The 25,442-nt window shown below is 38.5% G+C and overlaps 1 protein-coding gene and 1 pseudogene across 1 annotated transcript; both read right to left on the reverse strand.

Annotated features, from left to right (window-relative positions):
- Positions 1 to 522: 522 nt before the first annotated feature.
- Positions 523 to 8,594, reverse strand: LOC149837638 (rubisco accumulation factor 1.2, chloroplastic-like; annotated as a pseudogene).
- Positions 8,595 to 9,918: 1,324 nt separating this feature from the next.
- Positions 9,919 to 24,731, reverse strand: LOC149837639 (putative galacturonosyltransferase 14). The gene is made up of 7 exons (XM_090007445.1): positions 24,698 to 24,731; positions 24,230 to 24,306; positions 23,805 to 23,860; positions 23,468 to 23,623; positions 11,965 to 12,552; positions 11,131 to 11,433; positions 9,919 to 10,763 (listed from the first exon to the last, which is right to left on the reverse strand). The coding sequence occupies exons 2-7, from the start codon at positions 24,279 to 24,281 to the stop codon at positions 10,479 to 10,481; spliced, it is 1,440 nt and encodes a 479-aa protein (XP_089863571.1). The 5' UTR covers positions 24,282 to 24,306; positions 24,698 to 24,731; the 3' UTR covers positions 9,919 to 10,478.
- Positions 24,732 to 25,442: the final 711 nt, after the last annotated feature.

Here is a 25,442-nt window from a genome sequence, read left to right on the forward strand (position 1 = left end):
AGAGCTCCCTCCAATCACTGGAAAAAAGGCCCACCCGCGAGAAATGGGATTCAGGAAATACCTCAGCTCTATCTTGTCTTTCTCTACCTTTTTTTTTGTCCGTAGACCGTAACCGCCTTATGATAAACTGGGTGTCATTTTTTAGCTCACTAGTCAATATATAACAAATAATATTGCCTTTTCATTGATATATGTTATTGATTATCATGAGGGGTGGCAAAATCTGACCGACCCTCTTCTTAGCCGGGTTAGGGTTTGGCTTAAATCGTGTCATAAACGGGTCGACTTACCTAACCCGTTTATTAAATGGGTCGTGTTTGTGTTAAGGGAATGCCAACCTGTTTGACCCGTTTAGTAAACGGGTTAGGCAGGCGGGTCAACCCATTTATACGAACCCGTCAACCTTTATATATATATATATATATATATATATATATATATATATATATATATATATATATATATTAACTTATCTAACCTTAATTCCTAACTTTACACTTTAGTCACCCACCTAACTCATTCCTACCGAGCGGCAGCCGACCCGATTGCCACCCTTACCACCAACCCACCATTCCCGGCTGCATCCGCCGCCACCGACTCCCAACCCGGCAGCACCACCCATCTCCGCCACCCTGTCGATGCCGAAAACTTCCTCCACTCTGCACTCCGGAGCTGCGGTCACCTCCTCCGGCGTGGCCTTGCAGACCGACAGCACCACCACCGACGTTACTTCTGCGGCCTTGCCGACCTTCAATCTCACCACTGGCACCCGAACATGCTCCTTCTCCAGCTCCCCTTCACCGCCTATGTCTCCCTTCATCTCCTCCCTGATCCTCTCCTTCGCTTTGGCGGTCTCCCCAGCCTCTGCGGCGAGCTCCAACGCCTTCACAGTGGTGGGACTCTCCTAGTTCTCTCTGCTCTGTCGGAGGTACATGAAGGTGAGGCAATCTCCGACGGAGGACGGGGAGAAGGCATCCCATTCGCAGTCGGATCGGCGGTGGGGGAAGTCCTTGATGGCACAGGTGGCCCTGGCGTCGAGGTTGCCGTCAATGACGTAGCGGGCGGCGTCGACCCTCTGGCGATTGGAGAGGAGGCGTAGCTCATAGAGGATGTCGGGGCCGTCGATGGCAGAGTCGAAGGAGGCGATAGCATCGGCGGGGAGGCCATAGGAGGGAGAGTCTCACCTGAGAGGCAACCACCAAGCGGTTCTGCTCGATGCCTGTGATGTCGGTGGACTCCTCGATGGAGGAAGGGGAGAGGCCATTGCGGCCGAGGGCGGTGATGAGCGGGGTGTAGTCGAACCAGAGGCCGAGGCGGTCGCAAAGAGTGCGGAGGCGGTCGTCGATGGACTCGAGAGAGGCGAATTGGGAGGGAAGGGGAGCAGCAGGAGGGTGGTAGAGGGGTTGGTATAGCTCATCGGTGGGGGAGGAAGAAGAGGTGGTCGACGAGCGGATGATGGTGTGATTTGTATGGTGGTGGTGGCAGTGGCAGAGGGAGGAAGGCAGAAGGCAAGATGGGGAGGAGGAAGAGCATGGTTTTGTGGGGAGGAGAGAGAAAGGTTGTGCTTTTACTCGATTTGCAGAAAAAAAAGTATAGTATGTGTTTTTTTTGTATTTCTAATTGTGTTATTTGGGTTAGACAGGTTATTCGGATCGGTTATCGTGTCAATGTTATCGGGTTGACCCGTTTAATAAACGGGTCACCGTGTCGTGTAATCGTGTCATGTTGACCCGATCCATTTATTAAACGGGTTAACCGTGTCGTGTCGGATTACCCATTTAATAAATGGGTCATGTTTGTGTTTCTCACATCTGACCCGTTTAATAAACGGGTCGTTGAGGTATTCTGACCCATCAACCCGACCCACCAACCCGCCGACCCAACCTGATTGCCACCCCTATGATTTTAGGGGTGTTGTTGTTTATGATAGATAAAACCGCCCTCCTAAGGGAAGGTTTAGATTTTTATAAAAAATCAATAAAAAAGTTACTGTTTTTTTTATGTTGAATTTTGTTAAAAAACTGTTAAAACAAGAATCTCAATCTTTTAACCCCATCAAATCAAGATTGTAGTAACACATGCCATATTCATATAAAGGAGTTAGAAGCTCCCAACAGAACCGGAAAGAGAAAGAGAATGGGGCCATATGTCTCAATAAGATAAAATCACAGCAGTCTACTATCATAAATAGACTAAAAAATAAAAGTTATATATATAAATAAAGGCAAGCTGGGTCTGATACAACCATACCATTGGGTTTAAACCTGCAACGTGCCAATACAAGGTGACGTGCACTAGCTGCTCCTACCCGACAAGCAGAGGCCCGTTGGTATAATGTGTTGCACCCCTAACTTTTAGAAAACCCTACAATTCAAGACCTAAGCACCTACCTTAATCATATTGTGTATAACTAATTCATCACTTATGTTCAGTCCCAACTGCACATCTCACTTGTGCATGAGCCCACTCTCAAGGCCGTCAAGTGAGATGTGCGGTGGGAATTGAATATGATCAATGAAGGGTTATATGCATTATGACCCGATCTGCCCTCCTTGCGCAGGACTGGCTTGTGGCTTCTCCAAAGTTAAACCATTCAAGGCAGGGATGCAAACTGTTCAGAACTAAATATATTGAAGAATCCGATCCGGAACAGCTAAATTTTGCAAAACCTTCATCTTGAATCCTACCTATTTACATCCCCTATTCAAGGGCTTCGGGTACGCACATGAAGCCACCTTGCCAAAGAAAGCTAAAGTTCCTCTTGTTACAATTTACAGATGCTTTGTTAAGGTCAGGTGCCGGATGCTCTCTTTTCTTTCTTGTATTTAACAGTGCAATGCTTTTGGTCAATGTTGTCAGTATTGATGCGTACCCATACATATTGTATCAGTAGAAAATTTATATGCATCATTCCTGAATGAGTAATTTTTAATAAATTTAAAAATACATAAAATTAATTTTTAATGGCTTTAACACGTGTCACGTTTGGATTGACATGTAATATTTTTTTAATTAGTTTTTGGCGGATTCAGACTGATACACTTGAGTATCGGTATCGACCGATTCAACTGAATACTGATACTGACAACAATGCTTTTGGTTTCTTTGGTGACACTCAACCGCTGCGGAATCAATCTTCATGGCTCACACCAACATAGAGAATGGCTCTAACGATGACCTATCAGTCAGTCAGAAGGTAAGAAGCTCACTTTTATGTTTTCCTCATATCATTTTCTAGTCTTTAAAATAAAAAAAGTTCTCTATACACCATCTTTAATGCAAGGCTTCAGTATGACGAACAGTCCATCTCCAGACAAATAAAGGTGATATGCATGTTCTTCATAAAGTCAAGGGAGCCGCAGCTTTGCTTCATGATTTTTTTTTTCTTTTTTCTTTTTTCTATAGAGCTTTTGGCAGTGCAATTCCTCGAAGAGTTAAACGAGAAAGGAATGAGAGAATTGAGGCTTTTTAATAGCCCACGCCTACCTAGCCTTCCAAGTTAACCAATTTTGACATCAATCGAAAACATGACTAAGTTCATAATGAACCAGGTCACACTAATAATAATAATGATGTTGATACTAGTAGTCTAGTAGCAGTGGTAGGGAAAACTTCAGTGTTAGTTTTGAAAATGGCACCAAGCATGTTTGAAAATGTTTACACCAATGTTGTCAATATCGGAATCGGACCTGTATTGTTTGGCCAACGACTCAGGTGTATTGGCCGATACCCATACTCAAGTGTATTGTTTTAAATTAGTTTTATATTTATTAAAAAATACCGGATTCAGGTCAGTATCCTATCGATTTTTTGGCGATACTTATAGGCCGATACAGGATGATACACACCGATACTGACAACATTGGTTCACACACACACACACACTATATATATATATATATATATATATATGAGAGAGAGAGAAAGAGTAGCAGATTACACTGATCCATGTTTATTAAAAAGTTTCTTGTTTTTCTTAAATCTAACCTTACATATGTGTTCTTGATTTTATATGAATAGACTCTTGAATCGTCTGATTCCAGCACATGAGTAGGTTTTTATAAGGTTTAAAAATTATCGGTCTAAAATTTTAATAAGTATTTAAAACTTAAAAAAAACATTTTTTTATTAAAAAACATGATCCAAATGTCATTTCCTAGTAAATCAACCAAGCTGAACATATCTACAGAGTCAGATTGGCAGAAAACATCCTGAAATCCACCGTTCGCTCATGATAGGCACCTCTCTCTCTCTCTCTCTCTCTCTCTCTCTCTCTCTCTCTCTCTCTCTCTCTATATATATATATATATATATATATATATATATATATATATATATATATATATATATATATATATATATATATATATATATATATATATATATATATATATATATATATATATATATATATATAGTCCCACACACATTGCACCGCGCCCTTCAAAGAGACTATTTTAAATGAACTCATCTTCATTGTTATCAAGTCTTATTCTAACTACATGAGGTCTGCTTTCTGAGTTTTTCTTCTCCATTCCTTATCTAGAGCTGTAATTTGGCTCAACTCACCTCTCTGCCTTCCTTCATGTCTTCAATGGTCTTCCTCTTTTTTAAATTTTTACTTGGATCACACCAATCTCTGTTATAGGTGCTGTGATTCATAAAATCATTTCTTTAACTTAAATTCGACAACCTTGTAATTCAAACCTCAAATCATCCTAAGTCCTCTTGTCTATATCTCTCATGGATGAAGCTTATGATCATAATGATCAGCTAACAGTTTAGGAAGGAAATTCAACTCACCGGGGCTCGGTCGGGTCAAGTTTAGTGCACTTTGAATCTTATGATTTCAATTGAACTGAGTTCACTTGATCCAGAGTTCTGGTAAATTCAAGTTTGAATGCGTAGGTCATGAACTTGGCTGGCCATATATTACTCGTGGTATTTTCAGACACGTGCACCATTGGGCTAGCCCAATGAACATTTGCCCCCTTAGACTCAAGGACTAGTTGACTGCATAGCTCTGGGCTGAGCAAGAAAGTTTTAGAGACATTTATTAGATTGATGACTTTGACTAATCTCATAATGGTAGGCCTAGTACTATGGGACTAGTATGCAAAGTTTAGGCAAAGAATAGAACCTGGTTTTAGCTTTGATTGAAGCATACCAGCCAACACGCTTTATTTTTGTTTTGGCCACTACCCGCAACCTCAAGATCTATGTCATGGTACATCTTAGCGGTTTGAAAAGTACATGAAAAATAGGATAAAATAGCTAAATAAGGTATGAGTAGTTTAAGCTCGATAAGTGTTTTAGGTGTAGTTTCTGTTAAGAACTAAAAGGCTCTAGTCTAAGGATTCTAGGGACACCTAGGAACATGTACGAGAGTTTGAGATATAATTTAGATACAAAGAAAGGCGACTAACGGGCATGGATTATTGGCTTAGGAGAATCAGGAGTTTCGGGTAGTCGGTAGGATGCAGTTTTGGGTTTCAGGTTATAGATAGGCAATAAAAGCTAATTTAAGGCTAAAAAGAGGTTGTTGAGGTACCTTGCAGATCTATAGTAAGTTGGGATGGAGTTTCTCATGTTCTGAAACTCAGACACACTATTTGCAATGCAGAGAGGCCACCTGGTTTACTAGAAAAACAAAATGCACAGTCCAGGTGCTCGAGGAGCTCAGCTTGAGTGACAAAGTTAGACATCCAGCCCTTGTGTGCCTGATATGATGAAGAGTCCAGAAAAGACCAAAGGTCATGAGAGAGGAGAAAGATAGTAGAAAAAGAAATGAGAAAAAAAGAGAGAGAAAGATACATTAGAGAGAAATAGAGAAAATGATTGCTAGAGAGAGGGATAAAATACTTTCAATAATCGTATTCCATAATCAATGATGTTCTTACAAACCTTCTTATATGTGGAAAACTGGGTTGAGTTCTAATTATTTAGTATTTCATCTAATTAAAAAAGTCAATAACACATTTAAGCTAAGACTCCTACATATCTAAGAACTCTATATTAATTAAGCAAACTAATTAAGAACTCTTAATTAAAAAGTAATTAACAAAGACTAATTAACTTTTAAAAGAGGGAATGTCTCCCTAAGACTCTTGAAATTCAAGTCCCTTCTGTTAATTGGCATGTCTTTTGGTGATGCAATGTGTCTAGCTTCTCCTCTTCCTAACTAGGACTTTGAATAATGAGTATTTTCTTAATTAGGAAAGTCACCTCAACTACCATGTCATCATTATGGAACCCATACACTATTGATCGACCTTCCTGGGGCTCTGGAGGTGGCGTCTGGATCTTGAACACTGGATATAGTCTATGATTATTTTTTGGATTGTAACAAACCACCACGCTCTTCACCACTTTGCCCCTAAAGTAAAGCTCATGACCCTCTGAATTGACGTGCCTCTAGGATCAAATATGAGATTTTGATCATCCTTATGCATTAGGATAATTTTGTGGTTACTCAATCGCGGTTTTCTAGCTGTTGTTGAACTCTCAATCCAAACCGAGTATCGGTGAAGGAGTTAGGGACATGGCATGTGATTGTATGTGCTGGTGAGGAGCATGCAACTGAATTCGTAATGGTGACAAGTTTACTCTTTCAGAAAATTATCAGGATGTTGCATTTGCATGAGAATGACCACAATCAATTAGCAATAGTCATATCCTTCATGGTGACTTTGCTAGTTCGTCGCCTTCTGTGAGATCTCTTTCGCTAAATCTAAACACAGTGAAAGGCTATTGACGGACATGGGTTATCAATTTAAAGGAAAATCAAGCATTTGGGGCACCTGGCATGATGTTGTTTCGAGTTATAGGAAGGCAACAAAAGTTAATCTATGGCTAAAGACGAGTTGTTTGAGGTACCTGGAGTCATGTAGAAGGCTAGGATGAATTTTCCCATGTTTTAAAATTTGGACACATGATCTAATGTAGAGAGGTCACCTGGCTCGTCAGGAAAGCAAATCGCACGGTATGGCCGTTTGGAGAGTTAAGCTCGAGTGGTGGGGTTGAACGTCCAACCCTTGTGTGACTGATATATTGAAGAGTTTAGGAAGGACCAGAGGTCGTGAGAGAGAAGAAAGAGTAGAGAGAAACAAGAAAGAGCGAAGAGAGAAAAAAACATTAGAGAGATAGAGAGAGAGGGAGGCGGTTAGAGAGAGAGAAATGTGAAAAATCTAATAATCTTATTTCATAATCAATAATTCTTCCCAGACCTCCTTATATATAGAGGGAGCTGGGGTTGAGTCCTAATTATCTAGTATTTTATCTAATTAGAAAAGATAATAACTCATTTAAGCTAGGATTTCTACATATCTGAAAACTCTACACTAATTAATCAAATTTATTAAGGTTTCTTAATTAAAAATAATTAACAAAACCTAATTAACTTCTAGAAAGGGCGACATTCCCCTAAGACTTTCATAATTCACACCCCTACATGTTGGGCCCTTCTGTCAATTGGCATCTCATGGTAATGTCATGTGTCCTGCTTCTCTTTCTTACTAGAACTCTGAACAATGAGTTTTTTCTTAATTAGAGAAGTTACCTCAGTTGTCATGTCATCACCCACATATTGTTGATCGAGTCTCCTAGAGCTCTAAAGGTGACATATGGATCCTGGGCACTGGATATGAATCTACGATCATTCTCTGGATCATAACAATTTTGAAGCCAATAGGATGAAGATGACAGGTTGAGTAAAAATGTAGCCAGGTTGGTGCTGTCAATAGCCATGTATTTTTCACCAAACTGAAAGACCTTTAGGCAACTCCAGGAATGCACTAGATAATTGGAGAAGGGACAGTTAGGTATTGCCTTCTTCATTAGGGGCTTATGCCCCTTACCCCCACAAGTTGATTAAGCATTGGAGTAAAAAAGTTTCTTTGCTCTAGGATTTGAAACCACTAGATTTTTACAAAACCAAGTCCGGTTAGTCAGTAATATAGCTCAATGAACCCCACTGATATTATAGTTTCAAAAATGAAATCTTACCCCAGTTATAGAAGTCTCCAAGCTGCTAGTTGGGTCCCTGGAAACCTGAAGCAGCATGGTTCCAATAGAATGATCTCAGATTAAGAAGTCATCAAGTCACTACTGGGGTTCCTTGATACCCCCTAATAGAGTAAAACCAAACAAACACCTCAACATATATTGAGCTCCTTGGACCGCTACTTGGTTTTGATTAACTCCAGCCAAGTAATGAAGCAAATCAGATTATCACAGGAACCCCTGCAAAAAAACTCTGCCTATGTCTTAACTATGTAGTTTCTTTTTTTATTTTTGAAAGGAAGGAAAATTTATTGAATTAATTCGTTAAGAAGTGCCTGGAGTACATGAAGATTAGGGCGACGAGAAATCGACCCTCAGCTTAGAAAGAAGATCGGGGCACTTAGAAAAGAGGGTATTAAGCCAAGCAAGATCAGAGGCGGACCATAAGAAACCCATCGGCCAAGATACCCCCTCCCCCAGAAGAGCTTGAATTGTGCTGGTTTGGCCTTCGAACGTCCTGGCATTGCGCTCTCTCTACACTGCCCACCAAGCCGTAAATAGCCAGCATCACCAAATGAAGTACCAGCGACCATCGCTCGGGCCAAGCTTAGAGTGGAAGAAGAGATCCCTCGCGAAGGAAGACTCACGGATTGAGATGTTGCCGAGCTGCCATGACAGATTGAATAAACTCTGAAAGAACAAGCAGAACCAGAACATGTGTGGGATTACTTGTACGTAGTTGTATATTACCTGTATTTCTTCTATGCGGAATCCCAAATGAAATTGGACGTACAATTATTTGGTAGACGAGATACCTTCGACTGAGTCACAGAAAAAGTCAGGGCCCATCCCGTTCTTTTATTCTTTTCCTTTTTCTTCTTTCTACTGTCGAACCTTGGATTTCATATATGCATACTAACTCTTTTTTTTTTTGTATTATGAGACCCAAAAAAAAGGCAAGATGAAATAACAGTGTGGAAAAAAAAGTGGGATTCTCTACAATGACACTGTACAACAATGGAAAGGGATGCAAAACAATTCGGTAACACATTTGTTTTGGGTACAAAATCTTAAATTTTGTCATCTATAAGTAGCAGCTTCTAGTTTGGTAGTACTTTCACTCTTTAAACTGAATGCAGTTACAATAGATGCATTCATGTTATTATCAGCAATATGCCTGAATACAATAAATAGCATCATTGACTCTCTTAATCATTACTCATCAAAATACCAAAATAGAAAGTTTATAAAATTTTGCAATGAGGCAATGTTTCAAACTTATCTCAGGCTATCTTGTGATTAACTAGTATGACTTGCAGTAAATTGATGAAGAACAAGTTTTTTCCATAGCAGACAGACATCTGCATTCGACTACTCGAGCTTTTCTCAAGAACAAGCTGCAGCCTCAACGTTGGGGAATACAACAAAGGCAATGGATAATAGAGCAACTGTGACATTCTGCGCACATTTGCTCGCACTTTTAAATGTGACTCCAAATCATGGGGTCGACGATGTGATCTCAAACCTCACATTTTGTTCCTAGTGTGATTTCAAATCTCACTGACCCATTTTCTCACGTTTGGTTGGACGTGAGAAGCCAAACGTGAGAAAGTGGAGATAATTTGGGCAACTGTGAGAGATCAATTCTCATTTGAGGCCAAGCAAACGTGCCCTTGAGCCTCTCATGTACGTAAAACCCTTAGAATAAGAGAATTTGGTGGCAGCTATTCCGGAACTTACATTTGCAGTCCATATCTTATTCTCAGGGTTCTAAGCTTACGAGAATTTAGTGGCGACCATTCAGAAAGTTATATTTGCAGTCAATGGTTAAAGTGACACAGAGAATGGCTATGTACTACCAGCTACCGCATTCATTAACCTTAAACAAAAACTGGAAATAGAAAGAAGAAACAAAGAAACCCCAAAAAGAATCATCTGCACATTTCCAATCTCTTCAGTAGCAAAAAAATACCCCTTAAAATTTCCCATGGTAATCAATGGGATCTGTAACAAAGCAATCCCCACGACCCCTAAAAATTTACCGGATGAATACAACAAAAGTATAATGAGAATTAAGTAGAAAATGTGGGGCGGAAAAAGATTATCAAATCCTTCCCATGTCTGGCCCAGATTTGCATCTGCATGGCCAAGCATCTTGCTCTCTAAAATTTCAATCTCAGATCCAGGTAGCATATTACTGACACCACTTTGAACGTCAGGATCCAGAGTTCTCTGGCCCGGTGCACCGTGTAGAAATAAGAAAATAATTTATCCTTCAAACGAACATGGAAAATCAGCCTTGGAGAACATGGATCGCTATGTTGCTGATGAAAAAGAATCAGTCATGCCAAGAACAAATGGTGGGCTTCCAGAGGGTGCTCGATCCAGTTTCACAGCATCAACTTGCTTCTCAGAAAGAATGCATCTCAGGCAAATATATTGCAGGGTCGGCAGAAATCCAATCCCTGGTGGAAGTATTATGGTTCCATGATGTTACAGTTTTTAATAAAATCATTCGAGTAGTTGACATGCTTAGTCCAAAATGGCTGCAGTTCTTTGAAACCAATGTCCAGCCATGGCTTGAAATCCCCATTGTAGTGAATTACAGCAGCCTTCCTCACAGCATCAAGGTTTGTTGCAGGCTGGTAACCCAACCCAAGCATGTGCCAAGAAGGATCAATAGGGTGAACATGACCTCTAAATGCAATTAGTGCAGGTGGCAATGTCCCAAGTCGCCAGAGAGACATGTTCAATTCCAAGTTCTGAATCAAAGGTAATTATCAGCATTAAAAAATTATGATACCAAATGAAAGTTCATTGCAAATCCCTATCAAATATCTGCATATAAGTTTCAGCCGATAAAACTTCAAATAATAACCGGTTTTACATTGCACAACCAGGTGTAGAAGGTTTTCCTCAGGCTATGACTAATGCATCAGAGCCTTGTAGTCTAAGTTGTACTTAAAGTTAGAAATCAAGGACCCCTTTCAATGTACCGATCCAAGGGGACTGAACAAAAATGAGCCTCAACATATTGCTGTTGAGCCAATCAAAGTTGCCTGGCAATCTCAATCAACATACTGTTTGATCGCCTTTTAATTTAAACCATGTTATAGAGTGAAATTTTACCTCCTTAAGCCAATGATGATACTTTTCCCTGATGTCTGATTTCCTCCAGGCACGCAAATCGAATATATTCATCCCATATGCCCATGCACATTCTTCAGGATCCAAATTTGCAGCAATAAAGGGATGAGAGAAATTGAAATAATTCTTGAACCACTTTGACATAACCCAGCTGTCTTCTCCTTTGCAAGTTTCCACAGCCCCATTAACCTTGCCTTTGAGGTCAATATCCCATAGTGGTGCCAAGTCCTTCTGGACAACAACATCATCGTCCAAGAATACCACCTTGTCAAGATTCGGGAAAATCTGTTGACAATGCAAGAAAAGAAAAAGGTCCTATCAAGACTCATCAAATTATCTTTTCAAATATACCATACCATTTGACAACTCAAACAAGAAATAAAAGGCATTTGATGGCCTCTCTGATGAGGCCAATGTTCTGGTTAAAAAACTCAATTTGACCCAGCCTGAGTTTACTGAGCAACTGAATGCCAGTTCACTGGGACTCGGCTGACCAGGATTAGCCAGTTTGGTCATTGTGGATCCAGACACCCCCATCCAAGTCTTAAGTGTTAAGTCAGATTGCTCCTCTTAACTTTCACAATAACCGCCCGCATGGCCAGTGGGGTGGTCATGAGGGTGCTGAGATGAAGGCACCGGATTAAACCCCACTGGCGCATAGGTGTGTCTGTAGCTTTCAGAGGTGGGCCACGTATGGCAAGGTGGTCATGGGGCCCCACCCGGGGTTTTCCTCGATTCGGCGAGGGTTCCTCGTCATAAAAAAAAAAACTTTCACAATAACTTGCAAACTAAAGATTGATCAAATCCTGGAATCACCTCAGGGAGATATATACGGAGATGGTTGAGTATCAATATATATTTTGGGCTCCTGGCTTGCAATTTTGAAGAAACAATTCTAGGATTGTCACTTAGATTAGTTTCAATGGTGTGGCTTCCATGATAATATTTTCTGATCCCATGATGACTTTCAATTGCTTCCAGAACTGGTACATTATCTCTGGTCAACCAGTCAAATTGGTGAGTGCCTTTTACTTCAATTATGGCAGGAGGGAGAGGGTTGAGAGCAAACCATGAATGCATGGCTGCATAGGTTTTTTTGTCAGTGATCAAATGAAAGACAATCTTTTCAGGCTTTAGGGATGCTCTGACAGTTGAGGAAATGACAACAGAAGCTGCAAGGATGTTATCAGTGGCAAGAACAAAATGGTGGTAGGAATTGTTAGAAAGTGAATGTAGTAGTTCAGGTGATGGGAGTTGCTTTCGAGCATGAGCATTGGACGAATATTCATCTGTCAAACATAAAGCAAGGCATTGCATGGTTTTGGGGATAGATGTAGCTGCATAATGCTTGTAGAGGGACTCTTGCAATTTTGCCAATTTGACCTCCTTCTCCAGATGCTCCGCCTGCATTCAGGAAGTCCAAAACCAGTTAATAAGAAAAAGAAAAGAAGGTTCAGAAATTGTTGAGACTCATCAAAAGAAAAAGAAAATGCAAAATACAGAGTATAATAGCTATCAAAACCTGAGAAATCATGACTGGATGTTCCATGGTTTGGAAATTTATCTTTTTATGCAAATACATAAAAGGATATATCAGGCATACCAGGAAATATGCTGAAAGCAACTACAATGACAGAAACAGGAAAGTTTGATTGAAAGAGATTTATCATAACTAAGTACCTAATATAATACTTTTAAAGGAGAAAGAGAAAGTGACATGATAGAAATAGCTGTAATGGAAACCATATGGTCCATAGAGCAGTATTATTCTTCAGAATGCACATCCACTATATTAAGCCAAAGAAGCAAATTCTGTTATAGCCAGATGAAAACAAAATCAATCAGAACCATATAGATAGCTTAACTATAATTTATAAACAATTATTCAGGGCTATGCAGGCTCCTCCACATGACTCCTCTTTGTTCAGCTATTTATGCCTCATCTGCATAGAAAGAAGCTTGCTCATGTGACTTGCTGTGAATGCTGGAACAGAACAGATATTAAGCACCAAATATGATACCTCCAGCAACAAGCCTCAAAACCTCCAGAGACATAGTTTAGTCGCACAGTAATCCTCATGGTCTGAATTGCACCTCCAGCTTAGTGGATACTTAAGCAAAAAGCTCTTTAAATCATGCCCAACATGGACAAGCCACATGCAGCTCTTCTGCTAGTCTCACTTCCAACTATTGTTCTCCTACGATCTTCTAGCTTGGACCAAAGCGATCCTCCACCTCAGAGGCTCACTCTCCTGGGTACACCTTCATAACACATATCACCCCCAACCACTGCTGCCCCTTTAAGATCCCCAAGAACAAAAAGAGGAAAGAGAAACAGCCAAATGGGATGGCTGATCCACTCCATAATGCTTCCAAGTCTGCCATAGACTCAGCTACCACTTGCAATTTCAATCGATGTATTTCTCCCATGTTGCGGAGTCCGGACCACCATGATCCCATTCCACAAGTAACTCTACGGTCAAGGTCATGATAACATTTCAGCTGAAATCATTAATTGTGGTATGGTACGGAAGCCATGCATGAATATGATGCTCACGACTTCTCTCTACATCCAAACTCCCAAAAGCCCCATCTACAAATGACTAATATTTTCATCTTGGTGTTTAAGGATTATTGAAGGAGCAATAAACAATCAATTTCCTGGTCTACCAACCAAATGGCTTCGTGTCATTCTGTTCTATTCAGTCATGTTTGTCTCAGATGTCTGACCTGACCTGAATGTTCTGGCAAGTTGTCAGTTAGAAAATGCAAGTTATGATGATCGGGAACAACTGCTTCCCCTGTGGCCAGAGTTAAGCTTCACATAGTTTATGTGCACTAGAACATTAGTGTGATTAGATACCTGATAGAGAAATAAATCACATTTACCTGATCAGATCTATTATATAAAACAACTCTGAGTCCATGACTGGCCAGATTTTACTACTGCATCTCGGAAAAAAATATGTTCCTTCCTAGATTATATCATTATGTTCGTTATCACAATCAACCTAATAAGATTCAGGTTGACTGCACTCCAACACAAAACTCACACTCAGCCACATCACCAAGTCTAAAATAGAAGTTAGCCAACTTAACTTCATATGTGATTCTTCTTCATAAACAATTAGAGTGTAAGCTATCTTGGCTTCAAGCTGCTCACTGGATGAAATGCAAAATAAAAGTTACAGCGCTAAGAACAAGTAAAACTGGAAGATCATTCTCAAGTTGGTGACCTTAAATGCCAATGAAGCTACATGTTACTGAAAAATAGTTTCAGACAAATTATTCTGCTTCCGACAGGTATGCTTGGATGTCTTCCACTAACATGTTAGCTAGTTTTGCCATCTTTGCCCATAAACCACAAGATTGAGCAATCAGCAGATATATGAGGGTACATTTCCAGTAACAAAGGATAAGTGAGATGTCAACATCTCTCTTCATATCAGTGTTTTATGTATAGTTACTTTTGGGAAACACAATACAATATACATTTGTATCGCGATACAAGATACGAGTGTGTATCGTACCCGTATCGGGTGTATCATACGATACACCCCTGTATCGTGTCGTATCGTATGATACATGGCATATTGTACGATACGAGTGTGGCACACTTAAAAAATACCCAAAACCTATGTCACAGGAACTCGGCATAGAAGCTGCCACACCCGCGTCGTGGCTATGGCACCCGGTGCGGTCAACATGACCCTGAGTGCAATCAACCCGCACCTAGGATTATTGAAAAATATTAAAAATTTTGTCCCAACATTAGCCATGTATTTTACAAAGTTTTTGAAACGTTGTGCATTAAATACTTTGAACCACGTACATTCTTTTATTGTTTTTATAAAGCTTTGTCATAAAAAGTTGAGCCATGTACATTCTTTTATACTTTTTACAGAGTCATAAAAGATGTTTCACTTTAAAAATATTTAAAGTTTTGTTCAAAAGTCAGACGAAAATGTTGTGCATTAAATGCTTTGAATCATGTATATTCTTTTATTGTTTTTACACAGCTTTGTCATAAAAAACTGAGCCATGTACATTCTTTTATACTTTTTACGAGCTTTGTCATAAATACATTAATAAAAAAATGAAAACTACATTAGAATAGATTTTCCCATTAAATTGAAAGAGGTTGGCTCTAATTTCAAGCAATTATTTTATTGTTGAATGGCTAAATTCACTGATAACCCGATTAGGCTACATACCCGATTAACTAATCGGATCCTGATTCAGTATGAATTTTCTGCATTTGAATTTTTATTATTTCTGGTGAAAAACAGATTTTTTCATTGGGAGTTTGCTTTATAGATAAGTTATATATATATATATATATATATATATACTTCCGCACCCCTGCACCCAAGTTTTTTTAAAGTGTTGCATCATCGCACCCGCACCTATGTGACATAGCCCGAAACTTACTTTTTAAGTTTGGGGCTTCAAAGGCCTCTTGAGGGCCGACTTCATCATTTGTCTAGAGGAGAAGAGAATCCATGCACTCTAGGAGCCGTGAGATCGATTTGAGGATCGATTTGTGTGCAAGGAAAAGGGCTTTTGTGATTTTCTCAAGTAAAAATGCATTTCCACCACTTTTTCACTAAGGAAGTGGGGTAAGGTAAAAAATCATTATTTTTTTCTTCTTATTGAGTTTTTTTGGAGGAAGATGTCATCAAAGGATCCGGCATGTCAATGATGCACTCAAGTAATTAGTGAAAACCAATTAAAAATCAAGTGTAACTATTGACAAAATTCTTTTTCAGGTAGTATCTTTCGGTTGAAGCATCATGTAGCAGGGTCACATCATAATATGCATGTCAAGAAAATTGTTAGATGTCCTGAAATGACAATGTCAACAATTACTTGATGATTTAAGAGGAAAAAGACAAGAAAGAGATATAAATGAGGCATAAATGGGATAAGAGAACCCGGGGAGGATGTGTGTTACGAAGATGAGCTCCTTAGTTCTGATCCTACAACCCCTAGCATAGGATTAAAAGTAGAAAGTTCTATAATGAAGGAGAAAGGTGTGGTTGGTGTTAGTAGTAGTGTCGCCGCGGGCACAAAAAGAAGAGGAGGAGCAAGAAGAAGAGGAGGAGGGAGTTTTCGAGAGGAGGTAGAGCTAAAGACTCTATTAAGAGTTTTTTTCCCTCCTAGGACTGCCTTTGTGGCGCAACTCAACATTCGTACTGCTATGACTCCTCAACATTTAGTCAAGCAGGAATGTTGCGGTTGGGAGATTGTTTTATGATGCATGCATTCCTTTCAATGCGGCAAATTCCTTTCATTTTCAAGTCACGACAGATGTTATAACCAGTATCTGGCCTGAATACAAGATGCATTCATACCATGCGTTGAAAGAAAAAGTTTTAAATACTAACGTAAAAAAAGTGAAGGCATATTATGATGAGATGAGATAATCATGGAGAGAATTCGGGTAGAGCATCATGGCAGATGGGTGGACAGACAGAAAGTCAAGGACCTTAATAAATTTTCTTGTCTATTGTCACAAAGGAACTATGTTTTCGAGGTCAATTGATTTGTCTGATATGCCCAAGAAAACAGATAGAGTTTTTGATCAAAGTGTGAAGAAGTTGAACCAAAAATACCGTGCAATGTATTACTGATAATGCAGCAAACTATAGGGCAGCATGTAAAGAATTGGCAAAAAAATTCAGGTCATTCTTTTAATCCTTATGTGCTGTCCATTACATAGACCCCATGCTTGAAAACATTGATAGCATGGATGAGGTAAACAGACAGTTGAATGCTGCCAAGAAATTACTAGATTTATTTACAATCATGTATGGGTTTTAAGCCTAATGAGAAAGTATATTGGTGGTGTTGAGTTGATTTTGACAGTAGAAAGTCGAGTAAAGAATAGAGTTGCACTAAAAAAATGTTTTTATCATATGAGTGAAATACATATCCTCATGCACAAAAAAGAAAGCCCAACGAAATTATAGATATTGTATTTAGAAGTGAATTATAAGCTAAGTTACAGGGACTCAGCAAACAAGGTGTTGCACTCGCGTCGACGCAATGCGACACGAATGCGCGTGCGGGTGCGGCACCCGGTGCGATCAACGGGACCCTGGGTGCGGTCAACGCACCCAGGGTCATTTGAACGAGGAGGTGAGGTGCTCAGCACCTCCCTCCCTGGTAGACCCAGAGCCACCACGATGGTGGCTCTGGTCCACCGACCTGAGAACAGGAGGGTCGAGGGAGAAGGAGAAGAGAGAAGAAGACTCGAGGGAAGGGAATTTACCTAAGAAGGCCGCGGAGGGCGCTGAAGTCGTCGGCGAACAGGGTGCCCGCAAGAGGGGGATAGACTGTCGAAAAAACGTCATGAGAGAGAGGGAGAAACGAGCGGTGGGGCTCGTCGAGGTTCCGGTGACCGAGGGAGCTCGAGAGGGAGGGAAACCAAGGAGGCGAGGGTAACAGAGAGAGGGAGAGGGACAAGCACAGGGAGGGTGGGGGGGGGGGGGGAGGCTATCGGTCGGTGCTCCGGCGAGTCGTCGGCCGACGACTGGAGGTCGAATGGGAGGAGAGACCAGGGCAGACGGCGGAGGTGGGGAGGGTTTTATCGAATGAGAAAACCCTAACCCCTCTATTCCTTTATAAAAGCACGGGGGTGGGGGTATCCAGTTTGGGTATGGGTTGGGTCCAGACCCGAACTTGGTCCAGACCTGACCCGAGTCCTACCCATTTTTTTCAAATCCTGGGTTTTTAACTGTTAAAACATAAAAATTATATATATATATATATATAATTTTTTATATTTTTTTCGCACCCAAGTTTTTTGAAAGTGTCGCACCCCTGCACCCGCACCCATGTGACATAGATTATGAGATTTATGAGTAAAGTTGTTGAGAATAAGTATACATTTGGTGAAGGTGTTTCGATTGGTTGACAGTGAAGATAGACCAACTATGGGTTATCTCTATAAGACCATGGATAAGGCAAAAGAGGTCATTAAAAATAATTTGAAGGTAAATAAAATTTGTACATACCTATATGGAACATCATTGATCATAGGTGAACTAACTTCATCAACCCCTTCATGATACAATCCTCTATGTTTAAAATGGAAAGAGAAGTCAACAAGGGTCTTTTGGATTGTATTGAAAGGTTGAATCCTGATTATAGCATTCAAGATCAAATTCATAAGAAAATGAAAACTTATGATAATGCATTATATGATATGGGGAGACCTGCAGCAGTGCAAAACTGTGTCATGATGCGTCCAAGTAATTTATTTTGTTTATTTCAATTTTAATTTCAACAAGGGCAGTTGGCCCAGATGGTATACCTATCGAGGCTTAGAAATGCTTGGGAGAGAAAGGTTTAGAATGGTTGACAAATCTTTTTAACAAGATTTGGCGGACAAATAAGACGCCTAATGAGTGGAGGACGAGTACTTTGGTGCCTCTATATAAGAATAAGGGTGATATACAAGATTGCACAAACTATCGTGGTATAAAACTCATGAGTCATACTATGAAACTTTGGGAGAGGGTGATTGAGTCTGGGTTGAAGAAGGTTGTCATGATATCGGAGAATCAATTTGGTTTTATGCCTGGAAGATCAACTATAGAAGCTATACATCTTCTTAGACAACTTATTGAGAGAAATAGAGAGAGGAACAAAGATTTGCATATGGTTTTTATTGATTTGGAGAAGGCATACGATAGAGTACCTAGGGACGTTCTTTGGTGAACAATGATGAAGAAAGGTGTTTCTCTCAAGTACATTAGTATAATTAAGGATATATATGAAGGAGTAGTAACCAATGTCCGCACTTGTGGAGGGGTGACAACCAATTTTCCTATAACGGTTGGGTTACATCAAGGATCTGCTTTAAGCCCTTTCCTATTTGCTATAGCGATGGATGAGCTTACGAGATCAATTCAAGAAAATGTGTCGTGGTGTATGTTGTTTGCTGATGATATTGTTTTGATTGATGAGTCTAGAGCTGGGGTTAATGCTAAGTTAGAATTATGGAGACAGACATTGGAAGCAAGAGGTTTTAAGTTGAGTAAGAGTAAGACAGAATATATGGAATGTCGGTTTAGTAAACAACGAAGTAGTGATGGGAGGGTAGTGAAGCTTGGTGAGCAAGAAATATCGGTGGATGATTGTTTCAAATATTTGAATCTATCATTCAAAAGTATGGAGAAATTGATGGAGATGTAAATCATAGGATAAAGGTTGGGTGGATGAAATGGAAAAGTGCAACTGGAGTGTTGTGCGATCGTAGAATGCCATTGCGGTTGAAGGGAAAGTTTTATAGGACGACTATTAGGCCCACTTTACTATATGGTACGGAATGTTGGGCTGCCAAGAGATATCATATTCAAAAAATGAGTGTAGCTGAGATGCGTATGCTTAGATGGATGTGTGGAAATACAATAAAAGATAAGATTTAGAATGAGGAGATACGTAAAAAGGTAGGCGTTGCACCCATTGAAAATAAGATGAGAGAGAACCATTTACGGTGGTTTGGGCATATTCGGCGAAGGCCTAATGATGCTCCAGTTAGAAGGATGGAGAAATGGAAAAATATATTAGTTAAAAGAGGTCGGGTAGGCCTAGGAAGACTTGGATGGAGATGATAGGAAAGGATATGAATGCTTTGAACCTCACCGAGAACATGGCATTTGATAGAAATGATTGGAGGAGAAGGATTCATGTGGAAGACCCAGAATGATTTTCTTTGTTGGTTTATATCGCCGACCCCAATTGTTTTGGGAGGAAGGCGTAGTTGTTGTTGTTGTATTTCAATTTTAATTTCATATTGTTATTTAGTTATGATTTGTATAATTATATATTTGTTATTGTCTTGATGATTTCTCATTTTCTTGTGTTTTTTTTAGGCACGTGGTGAGCCAGGTTTGTTAGTGATGTTCCAAATTTGTCATTTGCATTCTTAGCGAAACATGTAGTGCAAGTGGATGCGAGAGAAACTTGAGTGTCTTTGAACAAATCCATACCAAAAAAAGAAATAGATTGGAGGATAAAAAGGCTTAATGACCTCGTCTACATTTGCTATAACTTACGACCGAGGCAGAGGTATATAAAATTCTAAAGTTTATTTGTTATTTTCATGTATTTATTTAAAGTTTTATTTATATCATTCTAAATCCAACTAATTTTAATTTTTTTCATGTCATCTTTTTAGGCAAATCGAAAAGTTATCATCAAGGAGGCACGAAGAGCAATTTGATTCTATTAGTTTGGAATGTTTTGATGAATTGGGTGCATGGGTTGAAGAAGAAGCAGAGACTCTTTTGAATGAAGAGGACAATCAATGCATTAATATGGAAGAAGCACAGGAGGTAGATGATGATGACACAACGTACCTTGAAGATGATGTGGATGTCAAAGAAGGAAGAGGAGAAGAAAAAGAAGATTATGATGATAAAGAAGATGATTATGATTATTGAGGTTTTATGTAATATGTTTTAAAAAACTTGGTTATTTAACACTTAATTGTTTATAAACTTGGTTATTTTATTTTTGTTTATATAATATGAAAGTATGAGTTTTGTGGCATGTTCTTAATTGCAATATATTTAATATTTTGCATTGATCTTGATATGCATGCAATATTATCTATGATTCTATATTAGTTGATGTTTGATGATGTCTTATGTGACTCATAGAGGCGTAAATGCTTCATATGTGATTTTATGGTTGTATTTTGTGCAATTCATTATTGTTTCATGTGATATGATTTTTCAAAGTTTTTGCTATTTTTTTTATTTTTCTTGATTTTTTGGATTTTTTTGAAATGTTTTTATTAAAAATTTAGGATACGTTTAGATACATACGATACGGTATTACTTTGAGCCTGACCGATACGGCTAACGATATGATACTTACAACCTTGCTTCATATAGCAGTTATGCTAGTACAACAAATGAAACGTGCTTAAGGCACAAAACGATGTGCTCAGTAGCCAGATTCATACATCATAAAACAAAACTCTCAAAATTAAACCCACCTGCAATTCTTGTTCTCAAGAGTGTTTGCAAAGCTTAAACTCATAAGTCCAATTGTGCATGTATACCACTGTTGGCAGTTGCTTGGTGAGGTAATTTCTTGGGACAATTTAAGACCAATCATTTTGTCAGGAAGATAGCACAAAAATCATTTCAAATTTGAAAAAATGAAAATTGGAAAGGCAAATAGAGATAAACAATAATATTTGATGTCTTCACAATAGCATTAAAAAGGAGAAAGAAAAGTGCAAAAACAACAGTTATGAAAATATTAAACTTACAATACCTTGATAGTTTTATAAAATTTACATGATAAGCTGATAACATCACAATATCTTCAAAATATAGGAGATAGTTGTCAACCACACACACACACAGAGAGAGAGAGAGAGCTATATGAAAGTCATGGACTTGTTACTTGCTAGTACACAACATTAAACTCGCCTAGATAAATAAGATAAAAACATTAAAAGAAGTGCAGAAGATTTTATGCTCAACAAAATTACAATGCAGAATGTGGAATAAACAGCACCATTTAAATATCACAAGGATCCAAAAAACTTACCAAGGGACTCCTTGAAATGAGGCATCATAACTAATAGTTTCACAACAAACACATCAACATTAACGAAAATATCAAGCTTAGATTCCCTTTACAAATAGATGCCATGTATTTCTAGTTACAGCCTTACAGGGCTGATGCCGTCAGAACCAACAATGGGAATTCAAGCAGTTATAGATAATAAAAACTCGAGAAGAAGCTCTATTTTGGGTTGTGCCAACTTAAGATATATATATATATATATATATATATATATATATATATATATATTTATATTTATATTTATATTTATATTTATATTTATATTTATATTTATATTTATATTTATATTTATTTATATTTATATTTATATTTATATTTATATTTATATTTATATTTATATTTATATTTATATTTATATTTATATTTATATTTATATTTATATTTATATTTATATTTATATTTATATTTATATTCCAGTAGAAGTCCACCAAATAGAGTTTATTTACAAAGAGGCTCTTCGTAAAAATGTCTAACCTGAAACAATCTGTCCCCAAAACCTTGCATAGGTTCATCCATACAGGCAGTCACAGCTAATGGACACATGCTAACATGGTGGCAAAACCAGTTTACAGTTTACATCCACTACTGTGGTTTGTTTTTAAAGAACATGTGTTTCTCTGTGTCAACCATAACATATGAACATGGTGAAGCAAGAATCTCACAGAAAACCTTCACACAAAATTAATAGAAAAGTTATAATCACATTATTGGGAGATGATGAGATAAGAAACACCCTTGCCACCAAACACACTTTTTATCAATGGATTGGAAATGGTTTAGGGTCATCAATTACTGTTAAATCATTGACCTGTGGGGTTCTCATGAATAGAAATTCATTTTTGTATTCATTTTTTATAAGTTCCAATGACATTCTTTTTTATCATGCTTAGATGAAATAATCATGTGTCAGTCCAAAATGACAATGATGAAAAAGTTTATCCTAAAAACCTGTCACATGTACACTTCACTTAGCATGTGTATACCATGTCAACATGACACAACACTTGGACACTCCAGGACACTTAATGGACACAGTCAAACCAGTGTTGGACACAAACAACATCATGCCATTAACTTTATCCATTTACATTATAATCTTGATTACTTATTTTGTATTTGCTTGTGTTTGTTTTCTTTTAGAATTTGTCATTAATTGCATTATGTATTCAATTTTAACTTAGTTTTATTATTGTGTGTTCTTAATTACAGTGATTTAGCATTGTTGTTATATATGTGTATGTGTATGACCTTAAAAATTTTAGAATTTCCATGTTGTACCAAGCATATCAGCATCATGTCCGGTTTCCACATCCATATCCATGTGACATAACTGAAAACAACCACATTGCTTCCATGTTTCCGGATTTTGCTACAAAGCCTTTCTTTAAAATCTTCCAAAGTATATGAAACAAAATGGACCAATTGATGCAGTCATTTTGTATAGAGATGACAACAAATGCTGCAATAGTTACAGCAAGCTTTGCAAAAGATAATACAGAAAAAGTTAAAAGTGCAGATGGTTGCACGGTGTCAACTTCAAGAGATAAAGCAAACTAATGAAAAATGTAGGCTCTCTTTTCTTAGTTGAAGAGCTATGGTTTTCTTCATCTGCCATGAGTTTCCAAATAATTCATTCAACCAGGAAACTGGAAAGCTAAAAATAAGATGAACTTAAATAGAAAAAAAATATTCTCTATACTCATACCATGGCCTTTAACTTGATAGCAACTGTCTTGGCATCATACTTTTTGCTCTTTATTTCAGCAACAAATTCACCAAATGATGCTGGCACAATTAGTCCATCAGGAACTCCCTCAGTATTCACCTCATTGAAGAGTTTATATAAATCTCCAGCCAGCCTCTGCAACAGCATGAGAGGATCCTGTAAATTACTGAAATGTACCCAACTCTGCACCATTGACACATCCTTACAAAGAAGAAGAAAGAAAAAGAAAAGGCAGTCTTTTAACAGCTCAAAAGATGCTGACATGATGAATATGAGAAAACGGAGAAGGAAAAAAATGACATATACAAAGATTCACCATCGAGTCATCTGCCCTCCCAAGAAACTTTGGTCCCAATCGCCTGCCTAAACAATCTGAAATAAAGGTAAAATGCCACATATTATATTTATAATAACTGCGCAAATGCATTTCAGATCAAATAAGAAGTTTATCGTAAAATCTAACTTCAATTTGTGGCTAAGAAATAAATAATAAAACTCGAATCAAGAATTAGGCTAAAATTTAATACGAATATTCCAAATAAAACCTGATCATTGAAGGTGCACCTAATCTTTTTCAAGTATCTATAAAAGAAACAAATCAATTCAAATAATTGCACAAGATCATAACTCAAAGAGAACTGCTAAGCTATATTTTTAGATATACATGGCAATTGGAAAAGGAAAAAGCAAGAAAGGAAGATCAAGTCAACTGCTATGAGAGAGAAAGAGAGAGTAATCAACCAGAAATTTCTGCCACCACCCTCCATAAATCAACACTTAGAACGTTCAGCATCCTAAATTCAAGCTGATCATGACCTCTGTGAAAGCACCCATGCGTTCAATAATCTCAACTACGGAATAAAACATCTCTCCAACACCTAATATTAATGAAATCTTACCTCAAAAATAACAAAAAGAAAAAACAAAACACAAAAGAATTCAATATCGTTATTCAATCATTCGAAACAAGAGAACGCAAACCAATAAAATCGAAAACCAATAACATCTTCACTCAAACAATTGAAAAGAAAGAACCCATTAAGAAAAGATCCAAGATTTGTGCCACCATCATCCATTGAGCTCAAGAAGACCCCACAATTACAACATAGATCTATACCAAATTCCAATCCCCGACCCTCAAGAACAAATCATACCGATCGAGAATTCAGATCCCGAGATTCCGAAAGATTGGCGGGCAAAGGAAATTACCCAAAGACGAGCACTTGTTGACGCCTTCGAGGGTGACTACGGCGGTCAAGATGAAGATGAAAGGGAGGAGGAAGGCAAGGATGAGCATGGTATGGAAGAGGGTGCGGTAAGAGATGTGGCGGGCGGCGACCTTGATCTTCATAAAGTCGAGCAGGCCATTGCTTGTCGAAATTGTGATGCTTCTCATGCTAGGAGAGATGTGGACCTGCATTGTATTGATCGAGCAGGTGAGGAAGATCTAGACGTGGTGCTCCCCTAATAGAGGGAGAAGAAGGGGAGGCATCGGATCGAGGATCCAAGGGGTGGAAATGGAGGGAAAACGAGCATCTGAGTCGTCGTCTTCTGTGATTTTGACGGTGGAGGACCATTTTTCAGAAGGAAAGGTGGAGGGAATCGTAGGTGGGCCGGTGATCATCCATGGCGGAGAGAGAGAGAGAGAGAGAGAGAGAGAGAGATTTGATTGATTAACTTGAGCTGATGGGGGTGTGAATTGGACTTTTGGGCTTTTCCTCTCCTCTTTTATGATTTTTGCAAAATGGGGTTCTGATGGTATAATTAAATTTACTTGTCTGAGAGGGGGTGAATTGGGTACGTGGGAATTTCTAACTCCTTTTTTCCTCTCTTTATGATTTTATAAAAGGGTTAATATTAGCTACTAATGAAGATACAAAATTAATGAGCTAGAAATCATAATAGACTCGATCTGGCCACATAGATGTGTTCTCCTTTGCTAAGGATTAAGCCT

This window comes from Nuphar pumila, chromosome 5 (assembly GCF_984573655.1).
Source record: "Nuphar pumila chromosome 5, dmNupPumi1.hap1.1, whole genome shotgun sequence".
NCBI lineage: Eukaryota > Viridiplantae > Streptophyta > Magnoliopsida > Nymphaeales > Nymphaeaceae > Nuphar > Nuphar pumila.